Source organism: Molossus molossus, unplaced genomic scaffold (genome assembly GCF_014108415.1).
Source record: "Molossus molossus isolate mMolMol1 unplaced genomic scaffold, mMolMol1.p scaffold_m16_p_18, whole genome shotgun sequence".
In the NCBI taxonomy this organism is placed as follows: Eukaryota; Metazoa; Chordata; class Mammalia; order Chiroptera; family Molossidae; genus Molossus; species Molossus molossus.
The window spans coordinates 7616145-7644082 of NW_023425353.1; the positions used below are offsets into that span (position 1 = coordinate 7616145).

The 27938-nt window shown below is 45.0% G+C and overlaps 1 protein-coding gene across 2 annotated transcripts in view; it reads right to left on the reverse strand.

Annotated features, from left to right (window-relative positions):
• Positions 1-27938, reverse strand: part of SLC25A26 (solute carrier family 25 member 26) — a 189846-nt gene that overhangs the window by 1205 nt on the left and 160703 nt on the right. For both annotated transcript variants that reach the window (XM_036266091.1, XM_036266092.1), the window contains 3 exons: positions 16872-16941; positions 9954-10018; positions 8974-9047 (listed from right to left, as the gene is read on the reverse strand). In XM_036266091.1, the coding sequence (XP_036121984.1) occupies positions 8974-9047; positions 9954-10018; positions 16872-16941 (209 nt within the window). The remainder of the gene's footprint in view (positions 1-8973; positions 9048-9953; positions 10019-16871; positions 16942-27938) is intronic.

Below are 27938 nucleotides of genomic sequence, written 5' to 3' on the forward strand. Positions count from 1 at the left end.
CAAAGCAGCATGGGTCACGGCCGCACGTGCACCGTCATGGCAGGCACGCACCTCACACTGTCCCTGGAGCGCAGGGTCACAGGACATTCCCTGCCTGCATTTCTGGAATAACGGAACTTTTTTTTAAACCAAGAGTATTAGTTTGTAAGCAAAACGAGTCACAAAGTCGCCCTGGCCGGTTTGACTCAGCAGTTAGAGCATCGGCCTATGGACCAGAGAGACCTGGGTTCAGTTCCCGCTAAGGGCATGTACCTTGGTTGCAGTTTGTCCCCGGCCCTGGTTGGATCGTGCAGGTGGCACCCACTCGATGTGTCCCTTTCACGTCGATGTTTCTCTCTCTCTCTCCCTCTCTCTCTCTCTCTCTATCAGAATAAAAAAATGGGAAAATGTCCTCAGGTGAGGAATTTAAATAAATAAAAAGAGTCACAAAGTAAGTGGATTTACGAGGTAAAGAGCAGATCTAGGGAAGAAACCTGAAAAAGGTCAGTTATGTCAACAGGAGTTTGTGCAGAAAGCAGGCTTCAAGGTAGTGTTCAGGGGTCCTTATTTTAATTAAATAGGGATTTAGATCATCCAGTAAAATACTACAGATGAAATTAGAACCTGTTTCTTGTCTAGAGATCACCGTGAAAACTGTAGCAGGACCAAACTACACTTGTAAGGACAAAGCTGGTCATCTCAGCAACATGCACATTGTTTCTGCATGAGGTGGTTGGTGAGCACAGAGACCTGCAAGTCACCACTCGGAGGCCACTGTGTCCTGGCCTGAGGAACAGGCCCACCTCCCTGCACCCTTCTCTCTGACTTCACTCTAAAGCCAGAGTCTTGAGTTACCCTCGGGACCTGCGGGGTGCTGAAGCATCAGAGAGGCCTGTGCCACCCAGTGGGGACTGTGCAATCCAGTTTACCTGCGGGACCGGCAAGGTGTAGGGGCACCAGAGAGACCTGGGTGACCCAGCTGCATACAAGAAAGGCTTAGAGAATGCGAAAATGGAGGCGGACTGAATAGAGGCTACGCAGACGATCTCCCAGGACCAAACGGGAATTACAACTAAAATAAAGATAAATCCTCGGAAAAAAGCAACAGAAAAGCAGCAAGACAGGACCATATAACCAGGGACACTGGTAGGATCTCCAGAGGCGCAAGAGGGTGGAGGGCTGGGAGCCCACAGACAGCAGCAGTCTTAGATGTGAGCAGTATCCTTGGGGAATAAAGACCAAGCCCGCTCCACAGCACAAAGAGCCAGGACAAGGCGCTAAAATAGGCACAGCCACTCACCTGGGGGCTATGGCAGAGGGAGGGCAGACTGGGCTGGAACTCTGTGGGGACACCTAGTATTTGAAGGGTACTCAGAGTTTTTGCTGAGTTGTGGCCACAAAGGACAATGGCCAGTGTGCTCCTTCCCCAAGCTGCGGAGAAAAGCAGCAGCGCCACCCCCCCCCCCCCCCGGAGATTCAACCTTTCCCAGGTGAGGTAAAGAAATGCAAATTGAGGCTCATTAACAATCAGCATCTATCCCACCCTCTGGAAATCCTCTTAAGCAGAACACCAGAGCTACATTCCAAGGCACTGAGTAACTGAGACTACCAGCCTCCAGGAAGAAGCTAGAGGATAACTGAACCTTTTCTGGGCTTGCAAATCTACCCAGGAAAGTAAGACTTGATGGTGGTGGTTAACGTGGGCCCACCCAGGCTCACCCAAACCCAGTAGAGGGAGCCACAAACAGCAGAACACCAACACCCACAGGGAAAATGTGGCAGGCTCCAAAACCCACTGAGATAGCCAAAATGGTGAAACAAAGAAACAAATCCCAAATGAAAGAACAAGAGAACTCTAACGAAGATGAGATAAATGAAATGCAGCTAAGCAAATTATCAGAGGTAGAGTTCAGATCCATGATCTAGAGGAAGCTCAACAGCATGAGTAAGGACATCAAGACCATGAGTAAAGATAGAGAAACATTGAAAACCAACCAAGTGGAAATGAAGAATGACATAGCAGAAATTAAGAACACATTGGAAAGAGTAACCAGCAGAGTAGAGGAAGCTGAGGACTGGATCAGTGAATTAGAAGTCAGGATAGAAAAAAATCAACCAATCAGAAAACCAAAAGGAAAAAACAAAAAACAGGAAGACAGCTTAAGAGAACTGTGGGACAACTGGAAACGTAATAACATTCGCATTATAGGAGTCCCCGAAGCGGAAGATAATGGGCAAGGATTAGAGAATATATTTGAAGAAATAGTAACAGAAAACTTTCCTAACCTGGTGAAGGAAGAAGGTATTCAAGTTCAAGAAGCACGGAGAGCCCCAAGTAAGAACCCAAACAGGCCCACACCAAGACACACAGTAATTAAAATGCCAAAAACTAAAGACAGAGAGAATCCTAAAGGCAGCAAGAGAGAAGCAACAGTTACCTACAAAGGAAACCCCATAAGGCTCTCAGCTGACTTCTCAACATAAACACTACACGCCAGAAGGTAATGGCATGAAGTAATCAAGGTCATGAAAAACAAAAATCTGAATCCAAGACTACTATATCCAGCAAGGCTATCATTCAAAATAGAAGGTCAAATAAAGAGCTTCCCAGACAAAAAAAAGGCGAAAGGAATATATTAGCACCAAACCAGCACTGCAAGATATGCTAAAAGGACTGCTGTAATTAGCAGGAGAAATAGGAAAAAAAATAGAACCACAGTAAACAAAAGTGGTACTAAATAAGTACATATCAATTATCACCTTAAATGTGAATGGTTGAATGCTCCGATAAAAAGACACAGATTACCTGACTGGATAAGAAAGCATGACTCGCCCTGGCCAGTTTGGCTCAGTGGTTAGAGCGTCAGCCTGCGATCCAGAGACACCCGGGTTCAGTTCCCGCTAAGGGCACGTACCTCGGTTGTAGTTTGTCCATGGCCCTGGTTGGTCACGCAGGTGGCAGCCACTCGATGTGTCTCTTTCACGTCGATGTTTCCCTCTCTCTCTTCCTCTCCCTCCCACTCTATCTGAACAAAAAATGGAAAAATGTCCTCGGGTGAGGATAAAAAAAGAAAGAAAGCAAGGTTCACATATATGTTGTTTACAAGAGACCCACCTCACAGCAAAAGACTCCCATAGGTTGAAAGAGAAGGAATGGAAAAAAATCTTTCAAGCAAACGGAAAGCAAAAAAAAGCTGGGGTAGCAATACTCATATCTGATCAAATAGATTTCAAAATGAAGGCCATAACTAGAGACAAAGAAGACCACTACATAATATTGAAAGGATCTATCCAACAGGAAGATATAACCTTGGTAAACATATATGCACCCAACATGGGAGCACCAACATATTAAAAATCTTCTGGAGGACATCAAAGGAGAAATCAACAGCAATACAATCATAGCAGGGGACTTCAACACCCCGCTGACATCACTGGATAGATCCTCTAGACAAAAAATTAACAAGGAAACAGAGACTCTAAATAAAGCGCTAGATCAAATAGATTTAATAGATATCTATAGAGAATTACACCCCAAAACTGCAAAATTCACATTCTTCTCAAGTGTACACGGGACATTCTCAAAGATAGACCACATGTTAGGGCACAAACTAAGTCTCCACAAGTTCAAGAAGACTGAAATCATATCAAGCATCTTCTCAGATCACAATGGCATGGAACTAGAAATCAATTGCAACAAGAACATGCAAGGATATTTGAATACATGGAGGATAAATAGCATGTTATTGAACAATGAATGGGTTACCAAGGAGATCAAAGAAGAAATTAAAAATTTCCTGGAAACCAATGAAAATGAACATACAACAACAGAAAATCAGTGGGATGCAGTGAAAGCAGTTCTGAGAGGGAAGTTTATAGCACTACAGGCCTACCTCAAGAAGCAAGAAAAATTTCTAATACACTATCTAACCTCACAACTTAAAGAACTAGAAAGCAAACTAAAAGAAAACCCCAGAGCAAGTAGAAGGAAGGAAATAGTAAAGATCAGATCAGAAATAAATGACATAGAGACCAAGAAAACAATTCAAAGGATCAATGAAACAAAGAGCTGGTTCTTTGAAAAGATAAACAGGATTGATGGACACTTAGCTAGCCTCACCGAGAAACAGAGAGAGAGAGAACCCAAATACACAAAATCAGAAATGAAAGAGGACAAATAATAACCAACACCACAGAAATACAAAGGATTGTTAACAAATATTATGAACAATTGTACGGCAACAAATTTGACAATCTAAGTGAAATGGACAAATTTCTAGAAACACACAGTCTCCCAAAACTGAACTGGGAAGAGATACAAAACTTGAACAGACCAGTAACAACTAAAGAAATTGAAGATGTAATTAAGACTCTCCCAGCAAACAAAAGCCCAGGCCCAGATGACTTCACGGGGGAGTTTTACCGAACATTCAAAAAAGAACTAACACCCATTCTCCTTAAACTATTTCAAAAAATTCAAGAAGGAAGACTTCCAAACTCGTTTTATGAGGCCAGCATAATTCTAATTCCAAAACCAGAAAAAGACACTACAAAGAAAGAAAACTACAGGCCAATATCCCTGATGAACATAGATGCCAAAATCCTGAACAAAATACTAGCAAATCGAATCCAGCAATACATCAAAAAAATTATTCACCATGACCAAGAGGGATTCATCCCAGGGATGCAAGGCAGGTACAATATTTCCAAATCAATAAATGTGATACACCACATAAACAAAATGAAAGATAAAAATCATATGATCATATCAATAGATGGTGAAAAAGCATTTGACAAAATCCAGCAACCATTTCGATAAAAATGCTCAGCAATCTGGGAATAGAGGGATCATATCTCAACGTAATAAAGGCCACATATGAAAGACCTACAGCCAACATCATACTCAATGGGCAAAAATTAAAAGCATTCCCCTTCAGAACAGGAACAAGACAGGGATGTCCACTTTCGCCACTCTTATTTAACATAGTACTGGAAATCTTAGCCACAGCAATCAGACAGGAAGAAAAAATAAATGGGATCCAAATTGGAAAGTAGGAAGTGAAACTGTCATTATTCGCAGATGACATGATACTATACATAGAAAACACCAAAGATTCCATAAAAAATTTACTAGACTTAAATGAATTTGGCAAAGTAGCAAGATAGAAAGTTAACGTCAAGAAATCGGTGGCATTCTTATACACCAATAATGAACTCACAGAAAGAGAAACTAAGAAAACAATCCCATTTACCATCGTGGCAAAAAAATTAAGATACCTAGGAATAAACTTAACCAAAGAAATAAAGGACCTATTCGCAGGTCATTGAAGGTCATTGAAAAAACAACTAGAAGAAGATATAAAAAAGTGGAAACACATACCTTGTTCATGGACTGGAAGAATTAACATCATTAAAATGTCCATACTACCCATAGCAATCTATAGATTCAATGAAATCCCCATTCAAATACCAACGACATCCTTCACAGAACTAGAACAAATACTTCAAAAGTTCATATGAAACCAAAAAGACCTCCAATAGCCACAGCAATATTGAAAAAGGAGAACAAAGTGGGAGGGATCACATTACCAGATTTCAAATTATACTACAAAGCCACTGTAATCAAAACAGTCTGGTACTGGAACAAGAACAGGCATATAGACCAGTGGAACAGAACAGAGAACCCAGAAATAGACCCAAGGCAATATGCTCAATTAATATTTGACAAAGGTGGCAAGAGCATACAGTGGAGTAAAGAGAGCCTCTTTTATAAATGGTGTTGGGAAAATTGGACAGCTACATGCAAAAAATGAAACTAGACCATCAACTTACATCATACACAAGAATATACTCAAAATGGATAAAAGACTTAAATGTGAGTCATGAATCCATAAAAATCCTAGAAGAAACTGTAGGGAACAAAATTTCAGACATTATACGCAGCAGAATTTTCACTGATACATCACCTAAGGCCAACAGAAACAAAGGAGAAAATGAACACATGGGATTACATCAAACTCAAAAGCTTTCTGCACAGCAAAAGATACAATCATCAAAATGGAAAAGCAACCCACTGTATGGGAGAGCATAATTGCCAATGATATATCAGATAAGGGGTTAATTTCCAATATATAGAGAGTGCTCATACAACTCAACAAACGGAAGGCAAAGAACCCAATTGAAAAATGGGCAGAGGAACTAAATAGATACCTCTCCAAACAGGACATACAAATAGCTAAGAGACATATGAAGAAATGCTCAACATCACTGATCATCAGAAAGCTGCAAATTAAAACAACAATGAGGTATCACCTCACACCTGTCAGAATGGCCGCCATCAACAAATCATCAAACAACAAGTGTTGGCGAGGGTGTGGAGAAAAGGGGACTCTAGTACACTGCTGGTGGGAATGCAGACTGGTGCAGCCACTATGGAAAACAATATGGTGTTACCTCAAAATATTAAAAATTGAACTGCCATTTGACCCAGTGATCCCACTTCTAGGAATATACCCTAAGAAGCCTGAAACACCAATCAGAAAGATTATATGTACCCCCATGTTCGTAGCAGTACTATTTACAATACTTAAGATCTGGATACAGTCCAAATGTCGATCAGTAGACGAATGGATAAAAAAGCAGTGGTACATATACACAATGGAGTACTATGCAGCTATGAGAAAGAAAGATCTCTTATCCTTTGAGACGACATGGAGGGACCTGAAACAAGCCAAACAGAGAAAGACAAGTATTATATGATCTCACTTATTTGTGGAATATAATGAACCTAACAGTCTGAGGAATGGGGTAGTCCCAGAGATGTGGAAGTGGGGTATAGACTGACAAGCCCCAGAATAGGGGGTGGTGGGGGAGAGACAAACCACAGAACTTATACGCATGTATGCATGAACAATGAACATGACAACAAAGCTGGGGGCAGGGAGGGGAGGGGCGGGGAGGGGGGAATCAGTGGGGAAAAAGGAGAAACATCTGTAATAAAAATTAATTCTTTAAAAAAATAAAAAAAGCCAGTGTCTTGGTTCAGCCTTTGCTGCTAATCAGCTCAGCTCCTCCCAGCAAGTGGGAGATGGAAGCAGTTTATGGTTTCACCAGATGACAGTTGAATCATTCAACATAATTACAACCTTAAAGTCAAGTAATCTGTACAGTGAGTGCCCCAATCCAACTCTGAGGCAGACTTGCGCAGAGCGAGCTGCTCAGAGCGAGCGCAGCAGAACAAGCGCGCAGACTGGAAGCACTGTGGGGCCGGGCGCACGGAGGGCGCGCAGGGCAGCGCTGGCCAACTCCACACGTGGCACAGGCAAGGGCAAGGGCCACCGCTGACAGACAGACAGACAGCGGCCTCCAGCTGCTGGCCGAGATGAACAAATTGCGCGGCCGTTTTAGAAGAAACCAAATGTGAGCCAGGACTTGGAATGAACCAGCATCAGGGACCAAAGTGTCATCCTTTACGCTTCCTGAGGTCAGCCCCATCCCACTGCGCTGTGGACCTGAACCTGCTGGGCAGCCTGAGGGCCTGGTGAAGCTGGCAGGTGTGCTCAGCCCACAGAGGCTGTGAGTGTGGAAACTGGACGAGGAAGTGACCCAGACACTGTCAAGGCTGAGAATGTCTAGGACCTGTCATCAGAACAGCTGCACACATTTGTAGGGGTTTTTTTGCTTATTTTACCTGTTTTTTTTGTTTTACAATTCTTTTGTCAAATTATTTATTGTCTTTTATCACATTACTAGAGAGCTAATGGAAAGTCTCACTGTTACGTGAGAAGCTGGGCCGCGTGGAACACCCGGCAGAGGACCAGGCCGCGGCCCAGCACTCGCTTCCTGCACGGCACTTTGCTGCAGTTCACAGATGTTGCATTTTTACAAGCTTTTGCCAGTCAGTTCACTTGTCAGCTACACATCACTTTCTCAAGAAAGGTGGGTGGGCTGCAGCTCACCACCAGATCCACAGAGCTGAGGTCAAGGGCAGAGGGTTGACCAAGAAGTGCCATAGAATCTAACATGAAACAGTGAATAAGACCATGAACTCCGGCAGCTTGACTGTGGTCTAAAAGGCCTGCCCCATGGGTGTGGCCCAAACTACCTGAACAGAGTCACCTGCTCCCAGCGGAGCTGCTCCGGCCCTCCCTGCCCGGCCAGCTGTGTTCGTGTGGAACTGGGGTCCAGTCAGTGCGCCTCAGCTCTGAGCAGCCAGGTTCTCAGTTTCTCCCCGTGTGTGGGCCACCCTAGGCCACGGGGGCAGAGAAGCCGCTCTGCCCTTCCCGTGCCCGTCACTCCCTTGTGCGGAACCCCGTCCTGCCTCAGAACCCTCCCCTCGCCCAGGAGCATCAGCCCCCGCAGCGGCCGCCGTCCACACAGCACCACCACTACCCACTCTGCACACTGCAGCAGGAAACGGGGAACAGAGGATGGGGCTGGTCTCCAAACACCTTACCTGGGCCCGACCAACGCACTCAATGGCTCCCAAACCATCAACTGGCTGAAACCCAAACCTGCCAAGTGCTCACAGCGCTGCAATCAAATCTGTGATCCACGAGCACCCCCTGCCCTCGTCCTCGTCAGCCGACTGTCACTGGGCTCAGTCCAACCCCGTCCCGAGGCAGCCCTGCTCTGCTGCCGCAGGAAAACCCCTGGCAGATGATTCCAGAGAGAACGTCGTAATTTACGTATCTGTCCAGATCCCAAAGTTCAGACAGCTTTATAAGTTTGTGTTGTGAAAGCGATGTTGAAATAACATTTCGAAGGGAGAGCTGCCGAGAACGTAGTGCTGAAGGCTGGGCACTTAGCTGATAACACAGAAGTGTGTTCCCTGAAGGAACTCGCTGCTGGTAAGAGCTGCAAGTACCCAGACCACAAAGGCTTCCTTCTGACAATGCTCCCCTCGCTCCCCTGGGCCCCTGCAGTTCATAACAGGAAGCCTGGCTCCCCAGGGCTGCAGCCCAGCAGCGAGCAGGGCCGGCTGGGCATCCTTACCCCGACAGCCCCTGCGTCCGCCAGACCCCGTGCAGGGCAGAGAGGACGTCCCCACTCGCGGTGCTGGAACTGGCCTGGTGGAAGGACAAGAGAGCAGTTACCTTATGAGAGTCAACTCACAGACACCCTCAGTGCATGGCTCCCTACTCCCCTCATCTAGGACAGTTTCGAATGGAGGGGGTTTCTGGGGAGTCGGGACCCCGGATCTTGCTAGACCAGGAGCGCTCAGTCGCACCCACAGGCCGTGCTGAGGGCCCACACTGCTCGGCTCCGGGCTCAGCCGGCAGCTCACCACAACCACTGGTCAGGAAAACCTGAGAGCAAGGTCAGTTCCCCGGGAAGAATGGGGCACTCAGTGTGAATGGCACACCGATGAAACACACCCGCGCGGCCAACGAGCATTTAGTAAAGGGCACCGTGCTCAACGTAAACAGGGCTGGCAGTCTTAGGTTTGGCCACTCACAGAGTTCTGCCCTCATTTGTTCCGCTTTCCCACAAGGGTTCGACTCTTTACTTTTATTGTTTTAGTACAGATATACTGTATGTATGGCATCCCTGAAGTCTGTAGCTTTTTTAAAAAACAATTTTTCTTTCCAATGAGAAGTTTTAACAATCGGACAGCGGTGCTCATTCACCAGTTAAGGCCAGGCCTGTGTCCCGAGCCCCCTCCGCTGAGCCTCAGGTCGAAAGGCCACCAGCCGGTGCGAAAGCATGTGACCTGAACGCATGTGACCAGGCAGAGGCCCGGCCAGGCCCCTTGCTCACTCCACGCAGCTGAGAGTGACGCTGCCGAGCAGAGCGCCGCAGACACTGGCCGCAGCGACAGGGACGGCCCTGCCCTCGCGCTTCCTCCGCCCACGGGCGGCACGCGGCTGCCGTGCAGGACGCGTGCCCACTGCACTCACATCAGTACACACCAGCCCCGGCGCTGGCAGATGGCAGTGTCTGCAGTGTCTCCCTGACGTTATTTCACCGCTTACCTTCGCCAACATGATTCTTGTTTTGGCCACATCCAGAGGGGTGGTGACCACAGCAGCAAATCCACCTGTGCAGAGAGACCCAGCACAGGGCTGTTTACTGTACTATACGGTACTTTATCATTTTTATGTTATGATTACTCAGAACTCCACCAAAGTCACCTCTTAATCATCATGTCCACTTGAATGGTTCAAGAACAGGACACACACATGCAGAGCATCTCCCCACACACCACTGCTTTTCTAGGGAACAGCACTGTGTGGACAGGGAGCCTGACTGACTACTCAGGCGGACAGGCCCCACACCCTGTGCTCTTCTGTGGAGCAGAAAGCAGAGCTGTGTCTCCGTGGGGTGTGCGGACAGACCCCTGCTCCGGGAGAGCAGAAAGCAGAGCTGTGTCTCCGTGGGGTGTGCGGACAGACCCCTGCTCCGGGAGAGCAGAAAGCAGAGCTGTGTCTCCATGGGGTGTCTGCGGACAGACCCCTGCTCCGGGAGAGCAGAAAGCAGAGCTGTGTCTCCGTGGGGTGTGTGGACAGACCCCTGCTCCGGGAGAGCAGAAAGCAGAGCTGTGTCTCCGTGGGGTGTGCGGACAGACCCCTGCTCCGGGAGAGCAGAAAGCAGAGCTGTGTCTCCGTGGGGGTGTCTGCGGACAGACCCCTGCTCGCGGGAGAGCAGAAAGCAGAGCTGTGTCTCCGTGGGGGTGTCTGCGGACAGACCCCTGCTCGCGGGAGAGCAGATAGCAGAGCTGTGTCTCCGTGGGGGTGTCTGCGGACAGACCCCTGCTCCGGGAGAGCAGAAAGCAGAGCTGTGTCTCCGTGGGGTGTGCGGACAGACCCCTGCTCCGGGAGAGCAGAAAGCAGAGCTGTGTCTCCGTGGGGGTGTCTGCGGACAGACCCCTGCTCGCGGGAGAGCAGAAAGCAGAGCTGTGTCTCCGTGGGGTGTGCGGACAGACCCCTGCTCGCGGGAGAGCAGAAAGCAGAGCTGTGTCTCCATGGGGTGTGCGGACAGACCCCTGCTCGCGGGAGAGCAGATAGCAGAGCTGTGTCTCCGTGGGGTGTGCGGACAGACCCCTGCTCGCGGGAGAGCAGGTAGCAGAGCTGTGTCTCCGTGGGGTGTGCGGACAGACCCCTGCTCGCGGGAGAGCAGATAGCAGAGCTGTGTCTCCGTGGGGTGTGCGGACAGACCCCTGCTCGCGGGAGAGCAGATAGCAGAGCTGTGTCTCCGTGGGGTGTGCGGACAGACCCCTGCTCGCGGGAGAGCAGATAGCAGAGCTGTGTCTCCATGGGGTGTGCGGACAGACCCCTGCTCGCGGGAGAGCAGATAGCAGAGCTGTGTCTCCGTGGGGTGTGCGGACAGACCCCTGCTCGCGGGAGAGGCTGTCCCCCAGGGACTCCCAGCGGCCACTGCCCTTCTATCTGACTCCAAACGGCTTTTGTCGTTTCTGCTCGGAGGCAAACAAACGTGTATCACACTGAGAATTTTTGGTGTAAACGGCTGGATTCTTTGAGTAGAAAACGTGTGACGAGTAAAGCTTTCCCTCTCTCCAGGCTGCTCCTACCAGGCCAGGTGGAGTGGCATTTCTGAGCTCCTCCTGCGTCTGGTCAGAGCCAGGCTGGATCTAGGCATTCCTCCTCACGGCCCCCTCCTCCGTCCTGGAACCCGTGACTGCCCGAGGGCTGTCTAACAATCCACACATTGCAAAGGTCCATATCTATGGCCAGAGGAACTGGAACTTTAAAAAAACAAAACAGAAACCATAGTATATAGTGCCAATATTCTATTTAATATGATACAAACATATATTTTAAATCTCAAAAGGCCCTAAGGAGGAAGAAATAAACTCAACGGGTGTTCTGCAGACTCCGCATCCACGCTGCGTGAAGCGCGCAGTGTGAGGGCTGAGCAGGACGTGGGGGGGGCACCCCGGAAACAGCGCCACCCTCCCAGCTTCATGGCATGTGGACAAGAAAGCCATCTGATCTCTGCCAAGCATCTTTCTAAGAAAGGTCATTACATCCCTCCACCTGGTAACTTTAAGATGACGACCTTTTAAAGATGTTCCCATTTATGCTCCTATGTTCCATTTTTGGTTACCCACAAATGACACACATTTAAGGCTCAAGGATCAATAACATGAATATGAGTCTCCTTTTTTAGCCACTTTTGTGTTCCGAACATGTGAAACATTTTCCTCCAGATTCAAGATTTGCCTGACATCGAGACACTTGCTAATCTTCGAGTATTTTAAAATTGTGTGGACCCAGTCCTGATATCCTACAATTTTAATTGTTTTTAAACCACATATTCTGCAGTAAAAGAGTAAATATACTTAAAATGCAGAAAAGCGTCCAGGAAGGCTTCACATCCATTAAAAAAACCTAACGAAGGAAGAAAACAGCAATTAACCTGACCACCCAACCTCCCACTGGGTGGTTTCCTCTACAGGCTCCAGGGTCCCCCAGAAAGACCCTCCTTCAGAGCCGGGGACCCAGGCTCCCTGGCTGCTCTCCTGCTGGTGGCCTCAGGTTACCTAGGGCGACAGATGGGGAAACTGAGGCTCAGAGAGCTTGGACCATAGCTGATTTTCCTCAGTACAGAGCAGAGACTTGAACTCTTCTGACTCCAGACCCTGAGCTTTTGGCCGCTGGGTCTTCCAGGGGCCTGTTTCTCAACTATTCAGTGCAGACGACATATGACCAGGACGAAGGGAGTCTGTGCACGGTCCAGAGCGATGCCTTGCTCACGTTAGTCTCACAGTAATGAGCTCTGTTGCGTGTGCGCAGGTGTGTGGGTGTTCTTGTCTCCAGCCCAGCACACACCATAGGAACTCGAAGAGGCTTCCTGCGTGCCCAGGACAAGTCTGCAGCTCTTACAAACTGGAGATTTCAACCTGTCCTCTGAGGGGGGAAGGGCGCATCTGAGCTCGCTTTGCCTGGAACCCTGGGACTGCACGAGGCTTTCCCAGATCATCGGATCCCATTTGCATTTTACAGACAGCTTGCTCAGGGCACAGACGGCCTCAGCCCTGTTATCTTAGTTCTTTCACGACACAATGACTCAGATATAAGACATTAAAATTTAGCCGAGCCCTGGCCGGTTTGGCTCAGCGGTTGGAGCATCGGCCTGCGGTCCTGAGAGACCCGGGTTCGGTTCCCGCTAAGGGCGCGTACCTCGGTTGCAGTTTGTCCCCGGCCCTGGTCAGTTGTGCGGGTGGCGGCCACTCAATGTGTTCCTTTCATGTCGATGTTTCTCTCTCTCTCTCTCTCTCTCTCTCTCTCTCTCTCTCTCTCGGTTCCTCTCTCTCCCTCCCACTCTACCTGAACAAAAAAAATGGAAAAATGTCCTCGGGTGAGGATAAAAAAAAAAAAAATTTATCCGACTGTTAAGTGCGTCTACCATTTTTCTTGTTTAAAAATGTTCACAAACTGTCCTCAACCAATTAAGATGACTTAAAAGTTGGCAAGGACATCTGTCCTGTCTGACCACTCGAGCTTTTATGGGTTCCCTATGTTGAAAAGTATTTGCCTTCTGATAAATTTAGATACTGCAGGTCAACCTTGTTTTGGCCATTAGCAAAGCCCCCACCCCCAGCTCCTTCACTTGGGTGCCTCCTGGTGTTTTCTTACAGACGGACTGCCGTTTCATCAGCGTGCTATGAAGAGACATTAAAGACAAAACACATATCTTAAATAGCTCTTAATTTTGCTACCATGAGGGAAACTGTATTTTATGAAAGTTACTAATAAATCAATTTGAATATCTTCAAATACCAAAGATTGCCCTAATTTACAGACTTCACAAGTTTTTATGAGGCTGCAGGGAGGACTTGTGAAGGCCACGTGACAGAAGACCGGTCACGGTGGGGAGGGGCAGGGGCCAGCCCTTGCAGTTGAAATGTGTCCTTCTCTACACTGAGCCTGAGGGAACTGGGCACGAGCACGCAGCAGGGAGCAGTGTTCGCTCTCTGAGCCGCGCCGCACGTTAGAACTGCTGCTTCCAGGAGCAGATTCAGGGGCACCAGATGTCAGACATGTTATTGCTGAGCTCTCCAGACCAAGGAGCCACCTTCCTACGGAAGGTCTGGAGCCCTCCCCCAGCAGCAGGTGGAGGTGAGGCCGCAGTGGGCAGCACTGCCCGCGTGGTCCATGCAGGGCCCCTCCCCTGACAGCCTGGGCAGAGGAGGTCTGCTGCATAATCTCCAAACAGTGTCCCCCCAGGCTGGGCTTCAATAGCCACAAATGTGTTTTTGTTTTAAAGACTATGTTGGGCCTTCTCATCTGTACTCAGATAACCCTCACCCTATTCTAGAATGTCAAGCCAGGGGAAGCTGTCTATATCTGTATCTCTGTCACTCTCCTCTCTCTGAGAATGAAATAGGTGTTAATTACAAGAAACTGATCAAACAACACCACAATAACAATCCTCACACTAGTAGCAACTGTCATAATTACTTAGCCTGCATTACGATTTTATGTTTAAGACGTTAACTTGAAGTGAGGAAGTTGGCAAAGTGTTTTTCGTCCTAGTCTAACCCCTGACCAGAGGCCAAGGGAACTGCTGAGCATGCCAAGCCATCAACACCTCCAACCTCAAGGGCCGTTTCTGGACATCTGTGCCAAGTAGTTTATAAAATAAGCACGGGCACAAGAGTGCCAAGGATGGCCAAATGTGGTTCGCGCGCAGGAACACGACACCCACGCCCGCTGCGAGGGCTCGCTTCACTGCTGCCCACGGCCACGCGAGGCCGTGCAGTGGGAAGGGCGGCGGCGGGCGTGCCCTGTCTTCAGGGGCTGCCCGAGATGGCGAGTCACCGTTCACTTCTCGGCAGTGTGTGGGGCACAGCGCTGAAGAAACTCTTACAGAGATCACTTTTCACAGTCCAGAGTATTTCAGATGATGTTTATCTTTCAGGATGGTTTTAAAGTAGTAACCCAATTCCTCAGGATCAGCCCTGTACCGACTATAATTTCAGAACAAAAGGGATATAAACAAGAAAAGTTTTTAATCTTTTGCTAAATTATGTAGATCTCCTGACAATGGATTTTTTTCAGACCTTGGATATACTTCCTCACATATCAGAACCTCAGCTCTCAGCTGAAAAATAAGATGATTGTATTAGAGGAGATGACTGTGAGGATAACTTTATTAATACTATTCTTTCGATGCAATTGAAAATTATTGTGCTGATACTAGTTTTTCATTTTCTGAGTACTGGTTGTTTTATTGAAACAGTAATAATTCCTTATATCTGTTCGCTTTTATCAATTACAAAGCACTAATATATACTAGAGGACTGTACCCCTTTAGGTAGGAGGACTGCATGCACATCGCTGGTAAGGAATCTGGGGCCCAGGAAGGCCCCACACCGCATTCCTTAGTTAGGGGCAGAACGGAGACTGGAGACTCAGGGACTCAACAACTTCTGTAAGTCCAACCAGGTGGCCTGCAGGGACCTGTGGCTCTGAGCCACACCCTCCCCTGCTCACATCCCAGCTGAGTGAGCCTCTTATGCCAAGGGCCTAGCCCACAGATCTCATAAAAAGTGTCTTTCCCCTTTTGTGCTAATCTAAGTGCTCAGTGCCTATTACAAAGCAGTAATCAGAAAAAGGAACTGTGATGAATGCATATTTCCTTAACAGAAGCATTGCATTTCTAAGCAAATCTTTGAATTAGCTGCTTAAGGGGTGTGGCCAGATAATATATACTTCCTATTTCAACATATGGAGGTTTTATGGTTTTGCTAACTTTAAAAAGAGGCCTTTCGTTATCCAGGACAGCCGAATTTCCTTAATGCTCCCTTTGTCCCCAGGGCCCCAGAGGGAGTTAACTGCACTGCACATTTCCCCCGCAGGGGCTGGGAACAGACACCTGCCCTCTGAAAATGAATCAGGACCACCTACTCATTTAACATAGCTAATGACTGTGTCATGTGGAAACAATTACCCGGCATAATCAATGTGAGCTGCCTTCATGTCTACAGGCTGCATCCTTATTTTTGATGAGCAATTCTACAAGTCAAGTGGGCTTAATTATTAATAAAGCATTCTATAAAATGTATGTTTTCTGTTTTCCTAATCACTACAACAAAACACCCAATCCAACAACCATTAAACAAACTGGAAAAATAATTATTTTCTAATAAAGTTGGCTTCTAAACTTACACAGCTATCCGCTTATGGCTTCACATCTAAACTAGCAATTCACAGCTTCCTGGCAAATTTCCACTTTGATCTATTTCAGCTATACATCTGATTTACCTTTACTTGCAACGACAGCATCTCTTTCTCTCTTAGACGGCTAACCTGTCACTCACTGACTTCCACGGAGCGTCCGTTCTCAGTGGAGCCTCCCTAGAACACTCGCGTGACTTAGTGATGGATGACACAGTGCTGCACACTGTCACTGTGCTCTTAGTTTAATGTCTAGAAAATGCCCAGATGTTTCGGTCTCCCTGTTTCCACACAGAGCAGTTGAGCGTCAGTAACCTGTGGAGCGGCCTCCACTCTCCTGACACCAGTTAATCCGCGGGACTGTCAGACCTGTCACTCAGACCATGAATCACTGCTGCAGGGTCCGCTGACCCCAGCACGGCGCAGGGCAGACAGCCGCGCGGGCAGCCCCGCACCCACCGCACGTCTCTCCCACATAGGACTTTACAAATCATCTTCAAGATGATCCCAGGGCCTGAGTGAAGGCTTTAATAAAGATAAAAGGAAAAGAAAAATTTGTCAAAAACAAATTGGCTGTCTTTCAAGCAGACACCTTCGTAGGTTTTCTTTTGCCTAAGACTTTTTTCTCAAACAACTAGTGGACTCTCTTCATCTAAACAATCTGGAATGTCTAAAGAATGTTGTTTTGCATAGTTAATATTTTCACATTTCCCCCTTTGGTCTTTCCCAGTAGAATATAATCCTCTGCACCTGCAAACGCTCCGCAGACTGCTGACTGCCAAGGATCCACCACACGATCTTGCCTCCAGGACCAGAGGGCCTGTGTTTCAGGAGAAAGGAAAATACAAGTTATTAAAATTTGAATTTATCGCAACCTCCTGTGGATGAGCTCTAGGGATGGGAACTTAAGTGAGAAGCTATTTTGGTGGCATTCCTCACTGATGACATAAGTGACTTTCCCAAGGACGTGGCTGCATTCTAAAGTAAGAGGAACGGGTGACAGCCACACTGGTGTGTGCGAGGAGACAGTGTCCAGGGAGAGTGTGTGACATACAAACACACATACACACATTGTGCACATGTGTATAAGTAAAAATAAAGACGTATCCTTAAGACAATATCACATTGTAAATATTTCCCATATAATTCTGAACATATAAATTCCGTTAATTCACAAATCAGTCCAAAGCAGCGTATGCCAAAATTCTTCAGTTCTTTTTTCAATCTTTATCCATGTTGCATGTTTGAAGGATGCTGATTCTGCTACTTATTTAAAATTTGTCAAAAATTGTTTGTATTGTTCATGACGTCGAAGACAATTAAATGCCCATGCCGAGTTTGAAACTAGGCAAAATGGTGACCAAGGCGGGGTGCCTTGCTCATTCAGCACTGACGGTCTAGTAGAAGACAAGATGCAGCCACATCCCACGGTGAGCAGTGCTGAGCCAGGCCTGCTCGAATCCCTGAACACGGAGCAGAGCCCCCGGCCCTCACCGCACCCCTGAGCTGGGCCCTGCGATTAGCCACCTTGTACCAGGGCTTTCTAACAGCAGAGCTGCTCCCTCTCAGCTTTGCTGAGGCAGAAGTGATGTCCAATAGACTGCACGTTCAAAGGGTGCCACCTCACCCTGGCCGGGTTGGCTCAGTGATCAGAGCGTCGGCCTGCAGTCCAGAGAGACCCGGGTTCGGTTCCGGCTAAGGCCACATACACATGGGTTGCAGTTTGTCCCTGGCCCTGGTTGGGTTGTGTGGGTGGCAGCCACTCAACATGTCCCTCTCACGTCGATGTTTCTCTCTCTCTCTCTCTCTCTCTCTCTCTCTCTCTCTCTCTCTCTTCCTCTCTCTCCCTCCTACTCTAGCTGAACAAAAAATGGAAAAATGTCCTCGGGTGAGGATAAAAAAAATTAATTAATTAAAAAATAAAGTATGCCACTTGCTACGTTCTGACAACCACATGTGAAATGATTGCCACAATTAAGACAGCACCCTGTTCATCACCCAAAAGTTTTCTGTGTCCCTGCCCTTCCTTGCCAGCTGAAACAATCTGATCTTTCTATTACTCTAGATTAATTTGCTTTATCTACAACTTTATATAAACAAATTATACATTTACCTTTAAAATCTGGATTCTTTCCTTCAGAATTTTTGTGTGAGTCATCCATGTTATTGTGGATATCAACAGTTCATTCCCTTTTAATTAGTAACAGTCCATGGTACAGATATGTCTTTTATGTATTCACCTACTGATGAACACCTATGGGATTTTCCCAGTGTTTTGCTATTACAAATAAAGCTGCTATGGACATTTATATACATGCCTTTTTATGGACACGTGCCTTCATTTCTCTGTGGAAATACCTAAGTGTGAAATAGCTGGATCACATGGTAGGCATGTTTAACTTTTTAAGAAAGTACCAAACTGATTTCCAAAGTGGCTGTACCATTTTACATTCTAACCAGTTTCAGTTTCTCTGCATCCTTCCAAATGCTTGGTTGACATTGTTAGTATTTTTAAATTTTTATTATTCTAATAGGTGTGTAGTATTTCACTGTGCTTTTAATTTTTATTTCTTTAATGACTAATGATGCTGAGGTTTTTTTCATGTACTTTTTTCCCATCCACATATTTCTTAAGTATCTGTTCACATGTTTTGCACATTTTTATTGGGTTGCCTGTTTCCTTAATCATTGAGTTTTGAGTAGGTAAACGTGGTACTCGCCTCCTCCAACAACCACATCAAAATTACAACTAAACTACAGAACAACCATCATTCAGAACCACCTGAAATCGAGCTGAATGGAAGTCCTACAACTAGGAAATTAAAGAAGCCACATGGAGACTGGTAGGAGGGCCGGAGGCCTGGATGGGCTGGTCCCACACCCACGTGTGGCGGATAAAAATCAGGAGGACACCTCGGCTGGGAAGGTCCTCCCTGAGGACTGAGGGGTCCCCGTCCCACACCAGGCGCCCCCCTCAGGGTTCCAGTGCCAGGCAGAGGATCCCCATCACTTCTGGCTGGAAAAACCAGCAGGAACTGAGGCTCAGGGAGGCTGAGGCTGCTGGAGCTGCAAGCAGTTCCTCTTAAAGGGCCCGTGCATGGGCTTAGTGGCTCGCTCCCTCCAGGCTGCAGTGCTGGGGAGGCAGCTTGAGAGGCATCAGAGACATATGGAGAAGAACTGAGTTGATTGGCACTGGAGCGAGGGCTGGAGAGGCAGCTTTCTCCTGGACAGACGTGCTGATGGAGACCATTGTTGCTTTGGTGAGCCCTTCCCTGGGGCGGCAGACAGCTGCCATATCTGGGACTCCAGCAACCTGGCTCACACTGGTAGCCCTGCCCTGGTGACTCCCTGAGGCCCCGCCCCAAACAACGTTCGGGCCCACCCCAGCTGTTTCCAGTGGCTTTACCATAGGATTGACCTGTCTTGGCTCCTCCTTCAGATTTTCCTAAATGCTCTCAAACAAGCAGCATGTGGTCTCAGCAAGTCCCATACCTCTCAATAAGTGGCCCCAGGCCTGGCACTAGGAGCAGCCAGTGTTGATACATGGCTTAGCTTTGTCTGGGCACCTCCAAGCCCAGCACAAGCAGCAGCCAACTGCAGATCACTTTGTAGCTTATGCCTGGTGGCCGCAGATAGAACACAGGCAGTGGCTGTCCTTGCCCCAGAGCCAGCACACCCAGTGGACAGCCAAGGACCATGTCGAAGCACCACCACCCAACCACCTCCACAAGTGACACACTCAAGGAATGGACTCAGTGGATACCAGAGCCCTGCTGAAGTAAGTCTCGCTCTGTGTGGTGGGCCCTGCACAGCTGATCCTCCAAGGTCAGTGGTCAGTGCGCACAGCCAGTCCTTGCAGCTATCAGCCTGAGTTTAAATTTCTCTCAATGACGTGCCAACAGCAATCAAGACTCAATTACAACAGTCCAAACAAGAGGTGCACCTCAAGGGCCCAAGCTGGGGTGACCAGGGAGGCTGTGCCACTGGACCCTCCCGGACACCTACTACAGTAGGCCACCCTAGGAAGCCTAGGAGACATAGCAGCTCTACCTAATACATAGAAACTAGCACAGGGAGGCAGCCAAAATGAGACAAACATGTCCCAATGAAAGAACAGAACAAAACTCCAGAAAAAGAACTAAATGAAGCAGACATAAGCAATCTAACAGATGCCAAGTTCAAAACACTGGTTATAAGGATGCTCAAGGAACTTAGGACCTCAAGAGCATAAAAAAGGACCAGTCAGAAATGAAGAATGTACTAACTGAAATAAAGAATAATTTACAGGGAATCAATAGTACAGTAGAAAAACCCAAGAAGCAACCCATCGATTTGGAATATAAGGAAACAAAAAACACCCAATAAGAACAGCAAAAAGAAAAAAGAATCCAAAAAAACAAGGATATTGCAAGGAGCCTCTGGGACAACTTCATGCATACCAACATTGGCATCATGGGGGTGACAGAAAGAGGAGAGAGAGAGTAAGAAATTGAAAACCTATTTGAAAAAAATAATGACAGAAAACTTCCCTAACTTGGTGAAGGACACAAACATGCAAGTTCAGGAAGCACAGAGTCCCAAACAAAATGAACCCAAAGAGGCCCACACCCAGACACATCATCATAATGCAAAAGGTTAAAGTTAAAGAAAGAACCTTAAAAGCAGCAAGAGGAAAGCAGTTAGTTACCTACAAGGGAGCTTCCACATGACCGTCAGTTGATTTCTCAAAAGAAACTTCACAGGCCAGAAGGGAGTGGCAAGAAATACTCAGTGATGAAAAGCAAGGGCCTACAACCAAGATCACTCTATCCTGCGAAGTTATCATTTAGAATCGATGGACACCTAAAAAGTTTCCTAGAAAAGAAATAGCTACAGGAGTTCATCACCATCAAACCAGTAGTATATGAAAAGTTGAAGGGTTTCCTTGAAGAAGATCAAAAATATGAATAAAATGGCAATAAATCCATATCCATCAACAACTGAATCTACAAACAAAATGAACAAGCCAAACATAAACAGACTCATAGATACAAAGAAATTTTTGTTGGTTGCCATTCAGAAGGGGGGAGGGGGGGGGCAAAGGAATGGGCCAAAAAGGTGAAGGAATTAAGAAGTACAATTTGGTTGTTAGACTAATGAACCTCAAAGGGAAGGGGTAGGGGGTTGGGAAGAGATAAACCAGAAAACTTATATGCATACATGCATAACCAACAGACACAGACAATAGTGTGGGAGAGGCAGGAGGGGGGCAGGAGCAGGAGGGGATCAATGTGGGAAAAAGAGGGGACATCTGTTATACATTCAACAATAAAGATGATTTAAATAAATAAAAAATATTGAGTTTTGAGAGTTCTTTACATATTCTAGACAAAAGTCACTTGCAAATATTTTTTCACATCTGTGGCTTGTCTTTTCATCCTCTTAACAGTTGTCTATCGAAGAACAAAAGTATTTAATTTTGATGAAGTCCAAATTATCCTTTTACCGATCTTGCTAATGGAGACATGTCCAAGAAATCTTTGCCTAATACAGGCCACAAAGATGTTTCACATGTTTTCCTCTAGAAATGTTATGTCTTTAGGTTTTACATTTAGATCTATCATACATTTTCAGTTAATTTCTTCTGTATGCTACAAGTTCTTTTGTTTTGTTTTTACATATGGGTATTTAATTGTTCCAGTAACTGGAAAAGACTATCCTTTCTCCAATGAACTACCTTCTTACTTTTGTCAAAAACCAATTGTCCATGTATGTGTGGGTCTATTTCTGGACTCTCTATTCTGCTTTAATCCACATATCCATCCTGATACCAATGTGATACTTTCTTGACTACTATAGCTCTATAATAAATCTTGAGAGCAGGTAGTATTAGTTGTTTTCAAAGTTGCTCTGACTATTCTAGGTTCTTGGCACTTTCATATGAATTTTAGAATCAGTTTATCAATATCTATGAAACAGCCAGCTGAGATTTTCATCTGACTTGCATTGAACCTATAGATCATTTTGGAGAAAATGGAGATGCTAACAATATTGAATTTTCTGACCCATAAACATGGTACTTTTCTCCACTTACTTAAGCCCCCATCGTTTTCTCTCAGCAGTGTTTTGTAGTTTGTGGTATACAGGTCTTGTGCTGTACTGTCAGATTTATCTTTAAATATTTCATATGTTTTTATGCGACTATAGTTTGTTTTTAAATTTCAGTTTCTAACTGTTGCTAATATGTAGAAATACAATTAATTTTTGTATACTGATCTTTTTTGTTTGTTTTTTATCCTCACTCAAGGGCATTTTTGAATTTATCTTCAGACAGAGAAGGAAGGAGAGAGAGAGAGAAACATTGATGTGAGAGAGACACATCGACTGGTCGCCATCCACACAACCCCAACCAGGGCCGGGGACAAACTGCAACCGAGGTATGTGCTCCTTAGCGGAACCGAACCCGGGCCTCTCTGGTCCATGGGCCAATGCTCTAACTGCTGAGCCAAACCGGCCAGGGTTATATACTGATCTTATATCCAGCAACCCTGCTAAACTTACCACCTCTAATAGCTTTGTAGATTCCATCAAATTTTCTGTATCAATGGCCCTGGCCAGTTTGGCTCAGCAGTTAGAGCATCAGCCTGTAGACCAAAGAGTTGCATGTCCGATTCCAGCCAAGGACATGTACCTTGGTTTTGCTTCAGTCCCCAGCCCTGGAGACAACCAATCGCTGTGTCTCTCTCACATCGATGTTTCTCTCTCTCTGTCACTCCCCCCCCCCCCCCCCATCTGAAGATAAATGGAAAAATATCCTCGGATGAGGATTAAAAAATAAATAAAAGTTTTTTTCTGTGATCAATGATCACATTGTCTATAAATAAAGACACTATTTTTTCTTTCCAATTGGATTACTGCCTTTTATTTCGTTTTCTTGCCTTATTGCATTGGGTGGGACTTCTGGCATAATGGTGCGTGTGGCAATAATTATGACAAATATTAGAAAAAGCCTTGTAACTATATTAATTATAATGGTTATAATAGTGTAATGACCTACTGATGATGGCATGACATTTTTATGAATGGTCAACTATACCACAACTGAAAGAAGAAAAGCAAAGTTGGTACTAATTTCTCTATTCTCAATACCTCTCCACTGAAAATATACCTGTAGGGTTGAGAGGGTTGCTACAGAAATGGACAGTAGGGCCCTGTTTATTCTGTCAATTCCCACAATAGTTATCTGGAGGGTTTTTTTGCATGTAATTTACTGGTTTTATATATTTTCTTTTTATTCTTCAATACCTTTCACTCATTACTCCCATCCCCCCATCCCTTGCCTCTGGCAACCATCAATCTCTTCTCTATATTTGTGAGCTTGATTTTTTTTAAGAGTCCACATATAAGAAAGATTATATAGTATTTGTCTTTCTCTGACTTCCTTCACTTAGCATAATGGCCTTAAGGTCCATCCATGTTGATGCAAATGGCAGGATTTCATTCTATTTAATGGCTGAATATTTCATTATATATACAACAATTTCTCGATCCATCCAATCCATGGATGCACACTTAGGTTATTTCCAAATCTTAAATATTGTACATAATACTACAATTAACACAGAGGTGCAGATATCCTTTTGAGTTAGTCATTTTTGTGTAAATGTCCAGAAGCAGAATTGCTGGATCACATGGTAGTACTATTCTGAATTGTTGAAGAACCTCCAGACCGTTTACCACATGGGCTACACTAATCTATATTCCCACCAACAGTGCACAAGGGTCCCCTTTTCCCCATATACCTGCCAACACAAGTTATTTCTTGTCTTTTTGTATAACAGCCATTCTAAAAAAAAAAAAAAAGCCATTCTAACAGGTGTGAGTTGATTCTCATTGTGGGTTTGATTTACATTTCCCTGATGATTAGTGATGTTGAGCATCTTTTCATGTACCTGTTGGCTATCTGTATGTCTTTGAAAAAATGCCTATGTGGATCTTTTGCCCATTTTTAAATTGCATTGTTTGGGGGTTTTTGCTATTGAGTTGTGTAAGTTATGTATTTTGGGTATTAGATCCTTATCAGACATATGATTTGTGAATATTTTTCCCATTCAGCAGACTGTCTTTTCATTTGTTGGTTTCCTTTGCTGTGCAGAGCCTTTTAGTTTAATGTAGTCTCGCTTATTTACTTTTGCTTTTGTTGCTTTTGCTGTTGGTGTCGGAATCAAAAAATCATTACCAAGACCAATGCCAAGGAAATTACTGCCTATATTTTCTTCTAGGAGTGTTATAGTTTTAGGTCTTACTTCCAATCTTTTAATCCATTTAATTTAGTTTTTGTGCATGATGTAAAATAGTGGTCAAGTTTCATTCTTTTGCATGTGGCCATTCAGTTTTCCCAACACCATTTATTAAAAAGACTGTCCTTTCCCTATCGTAGAGTCTCAGCTTCTTTGTCACAAATTAATTGACCACATATGTGTGGGTTTATTTCTAGGCTGGCTATTCGGTTCCACTGATCTATATGTCTGTTTTACACCAATATCAGGGAACAACTTTCATTTATTTGTTTTATCCTCACCTGAGGACATTTTTGCATTTATCTTCAGATAAAGCGGGAGGGCAAGAAGGAGAGAAATATTGACGTGAGAGAGAGACATCAAATGGCTGCCACCCACAGGACCCCAACCGGGGCCGGGGACAAACCACAACCGAGGTATGTGCCCTTGGGAACCGAACTGGGACTCTCTGGTCCGCAAGCCAACGCTCTAACCGCTGAGCCAAACCGGCCAGGGCAGGGAACAACTTTTCTTAAGTACTAGACACCTAGCTATATAAGTTACCTAACAAATCAGATATAGAATAATGTGTGGTGTCAGACTCTAACATTTTCTTCCACCTAACTGAGAAGGAAGGTTACTTGAAAAGTATACTTATTAAATTCACTGGACTAAGAGTGCAGCTATCAACTAGATATTTTTAACCTTACTTATGGACGTAGATAAGCTTTAAAAAGTTTTATTAAAAACAACTTTCTAAAGATAGTCTTGCCATTAAGTGTAGTACCTGGTAGTTCTTTAGTAAATGTGCTAATATTTGCAAATATATCTGTGCTTTTATAGCAAACATTTTCTCCAGAGGTCTTAAAAGCCCTGGAGACTGCATAAAAAACAAGACAGGGGAGCAACATCCTTCTACTTTTAAGGTAGCAAGATGTGTATTTTATCGGGCTAATGCCAGTTATAACACCATTATTTACTTTGTCAACTTTTTAGAAAAAGAATACAAAACATAAACTGGATTTTTGATGATTAAAAGTCATCTTCAGTTAATCAAGTGGTATCTTCCAGGGTTCTAAACAGACTTAAAATACTAATAATAGCGCTGAATTTAGAAGCAATAATAAAGAATAAATAACATGATGTGAATTACATGACATACAAGAGGAACCAATTGAAGATGCTATGTAATTCATAAATTTTCAACGTTTACCTACTAGGTGTCAAACACTATAGATTCCAGGGATAGCACCAGCAGTCCCTAGGTCTAATACCGGATGAGGCACAGAGGGAGCGAGGAGGGTTATGACCGAGAAAAGGGAAGTGATGGAGAAGGCTTCACAAAGGTGCCTGCTGTAATCTAGAAGAACAAATTGGTTGCTGGGGGAAAATACTTAATCAAAACAGACTCAAATGGCTGAAGCCAAAATTTAAAAACAGAATCTCTATAGATAAGTTTAATTTTCCACTATCACCTGCCAGAATAATGTGGCCTAAGAACATTTTAAAAATCATTTTATATTTTAAAAGGATACTAATAAATATCTTAAAACAAACCAAAAAAATCTCTAGAACCACATGGTTTGGAATCAAATGAGAAACTTCAGTGGCAAACACAGAGCTTGATGAAAATGATGATTATAACAGTAACCACAATAAACACTTACAACATAGAAATTACTATGTTCCAGGCACTAAACACTTTATATACATTGACTTATGTAATCCTAACCACAGTTTTATTTGACAATATTAGTTACCACTTTCTGAGTACCTAGCATATTCCAGGCACTGTGCTAAAGAATTTACATTTCTCATTTAATTTTCGAGAGTGTGCACTATTATCCACAAACACAGGTGCGGGTAGGTGGTAAGAGATGTTAAGCAACTTGCCTGAGGTCACACAGAGAGTAAGTGGGGAACTGGAGCTGGTACCTGGGTTCCCCCCAACGCTGAGTATCTGTAGAAGAACAGTGTACCTGCAACATTCTAAGATTCCTCAGTACCACACACAGCTCAACTTCGGTGGAGCTACATTATCATATGCAAGTTAGTACATAAAATATTCTGATGTCAATAAAAGTTGTTTAAATAATGTGGGTTTGTAATTGAGGATTTTAAAGGCCCTAAATGAACACCAGAAAAATGTTAATTGCCATAATATCTCAACCTAAATAAGTATTTCCACTGTCAAAGAGGTGCGGAGATGAGGGGCAGAGAGTGGGCCCAGCTGTGAACAATTGCATGCTGGAGGTTGTGCACCAAAAAAAGTGTGAATAAAAAAATCAGGTGGCTCCCTGGCCAGTTTGGCTCAGCGGTTACAGCGTCGCCTTGTGGACCCAAGAGTCTCTGGTTTGATTCCAGCCAAGGGCACGTACCTCGGTTGCAGTTCAGTCCCCGGCCCTGGTCAGGGTTGTACGGGAGACAACCAGTCCATGTCTGTCTGTCTGTCTCTCCCTTTCTCCCTTCCTCCCTCACATTCTATCTGAAGATAAATGGAAAAAATATCCTCGGGTGAGGACTTAAAAAACAAAAAAACAGGTGGCCATATTTGCTTATTTATCCCAATTCAATGTCCTGTGTCCTTTCCCTTTTCAACTAAAAAATAAATTTCTCACATGAAACCATAAACTTGAGTTTATATCTCATGTTAATGAGAAATTTCAAGTTGAAGTAATGAGGCTGGCAGTCAGAAATGTTCTTAATTTTGCTTCTAGGATTGTTTTTTGTTCTTTTTTCTCTTTTGGGAGCATCAGTGACTAGGCGACGACGGACAGGTGGACCCTAGCTGAGCTGCAGACCCTGGACACGAGAGCACACAGTGTCCTCATCCCGGTCAGCACTGCCTGGCCTTGGCTTCACAGCTCAGTTTCCACAGTTTTCTTAACACATGTTGACTGGTAATAGTTCTAAGAGCTCATAAATATAAAAAAAATTTCACTACAAAATAATTTTAGACTTACAGGAAGGCTGCAAAAATAGTATAGTTCCCACATACCTTTCACCCAGCTTCCCTAATGTTGACATCTTACATAACCATAGTATTATACAATTACCAAACAGGAGAGGAAAGTAGGTACAATACAATATTACTAAGACACAAATCTTAACTGGAATTTACTATACCACTACTTTAAACCTTTAAGGTATATGATTTTTAAACATCAACCCATTGTTTTTTCAATTAATGTTATTTCTATTCTCCATTAGGATATGTGAGACCAAATCTTGAATATGTAGTGGTATCACCACAAAAACAACCAGAATATTCTAATTTCTTCCCTCATTACTCAGGCCTATCAGAGGGAGAACTCAGGATGCAATGTGGCTGCCCTCACCTCCCAGGGTAACAGCCATCAGCCCCCCACACCCTCAGGATGACAGCCATCAGCCCCCACACCCCCAGGGTAACAGCTGTCAGCCCCCACACCCCAGGGTAATTAATAGCCGTCAGCCCCCACACCCTCAGGATGACAGCCGTCAGACCCAGGACGCACTACCAGGCTAGAGAGCAAACACCAGGCACAACAGCCAGGAGGCTGAGGCTGGGTCAGGTGTT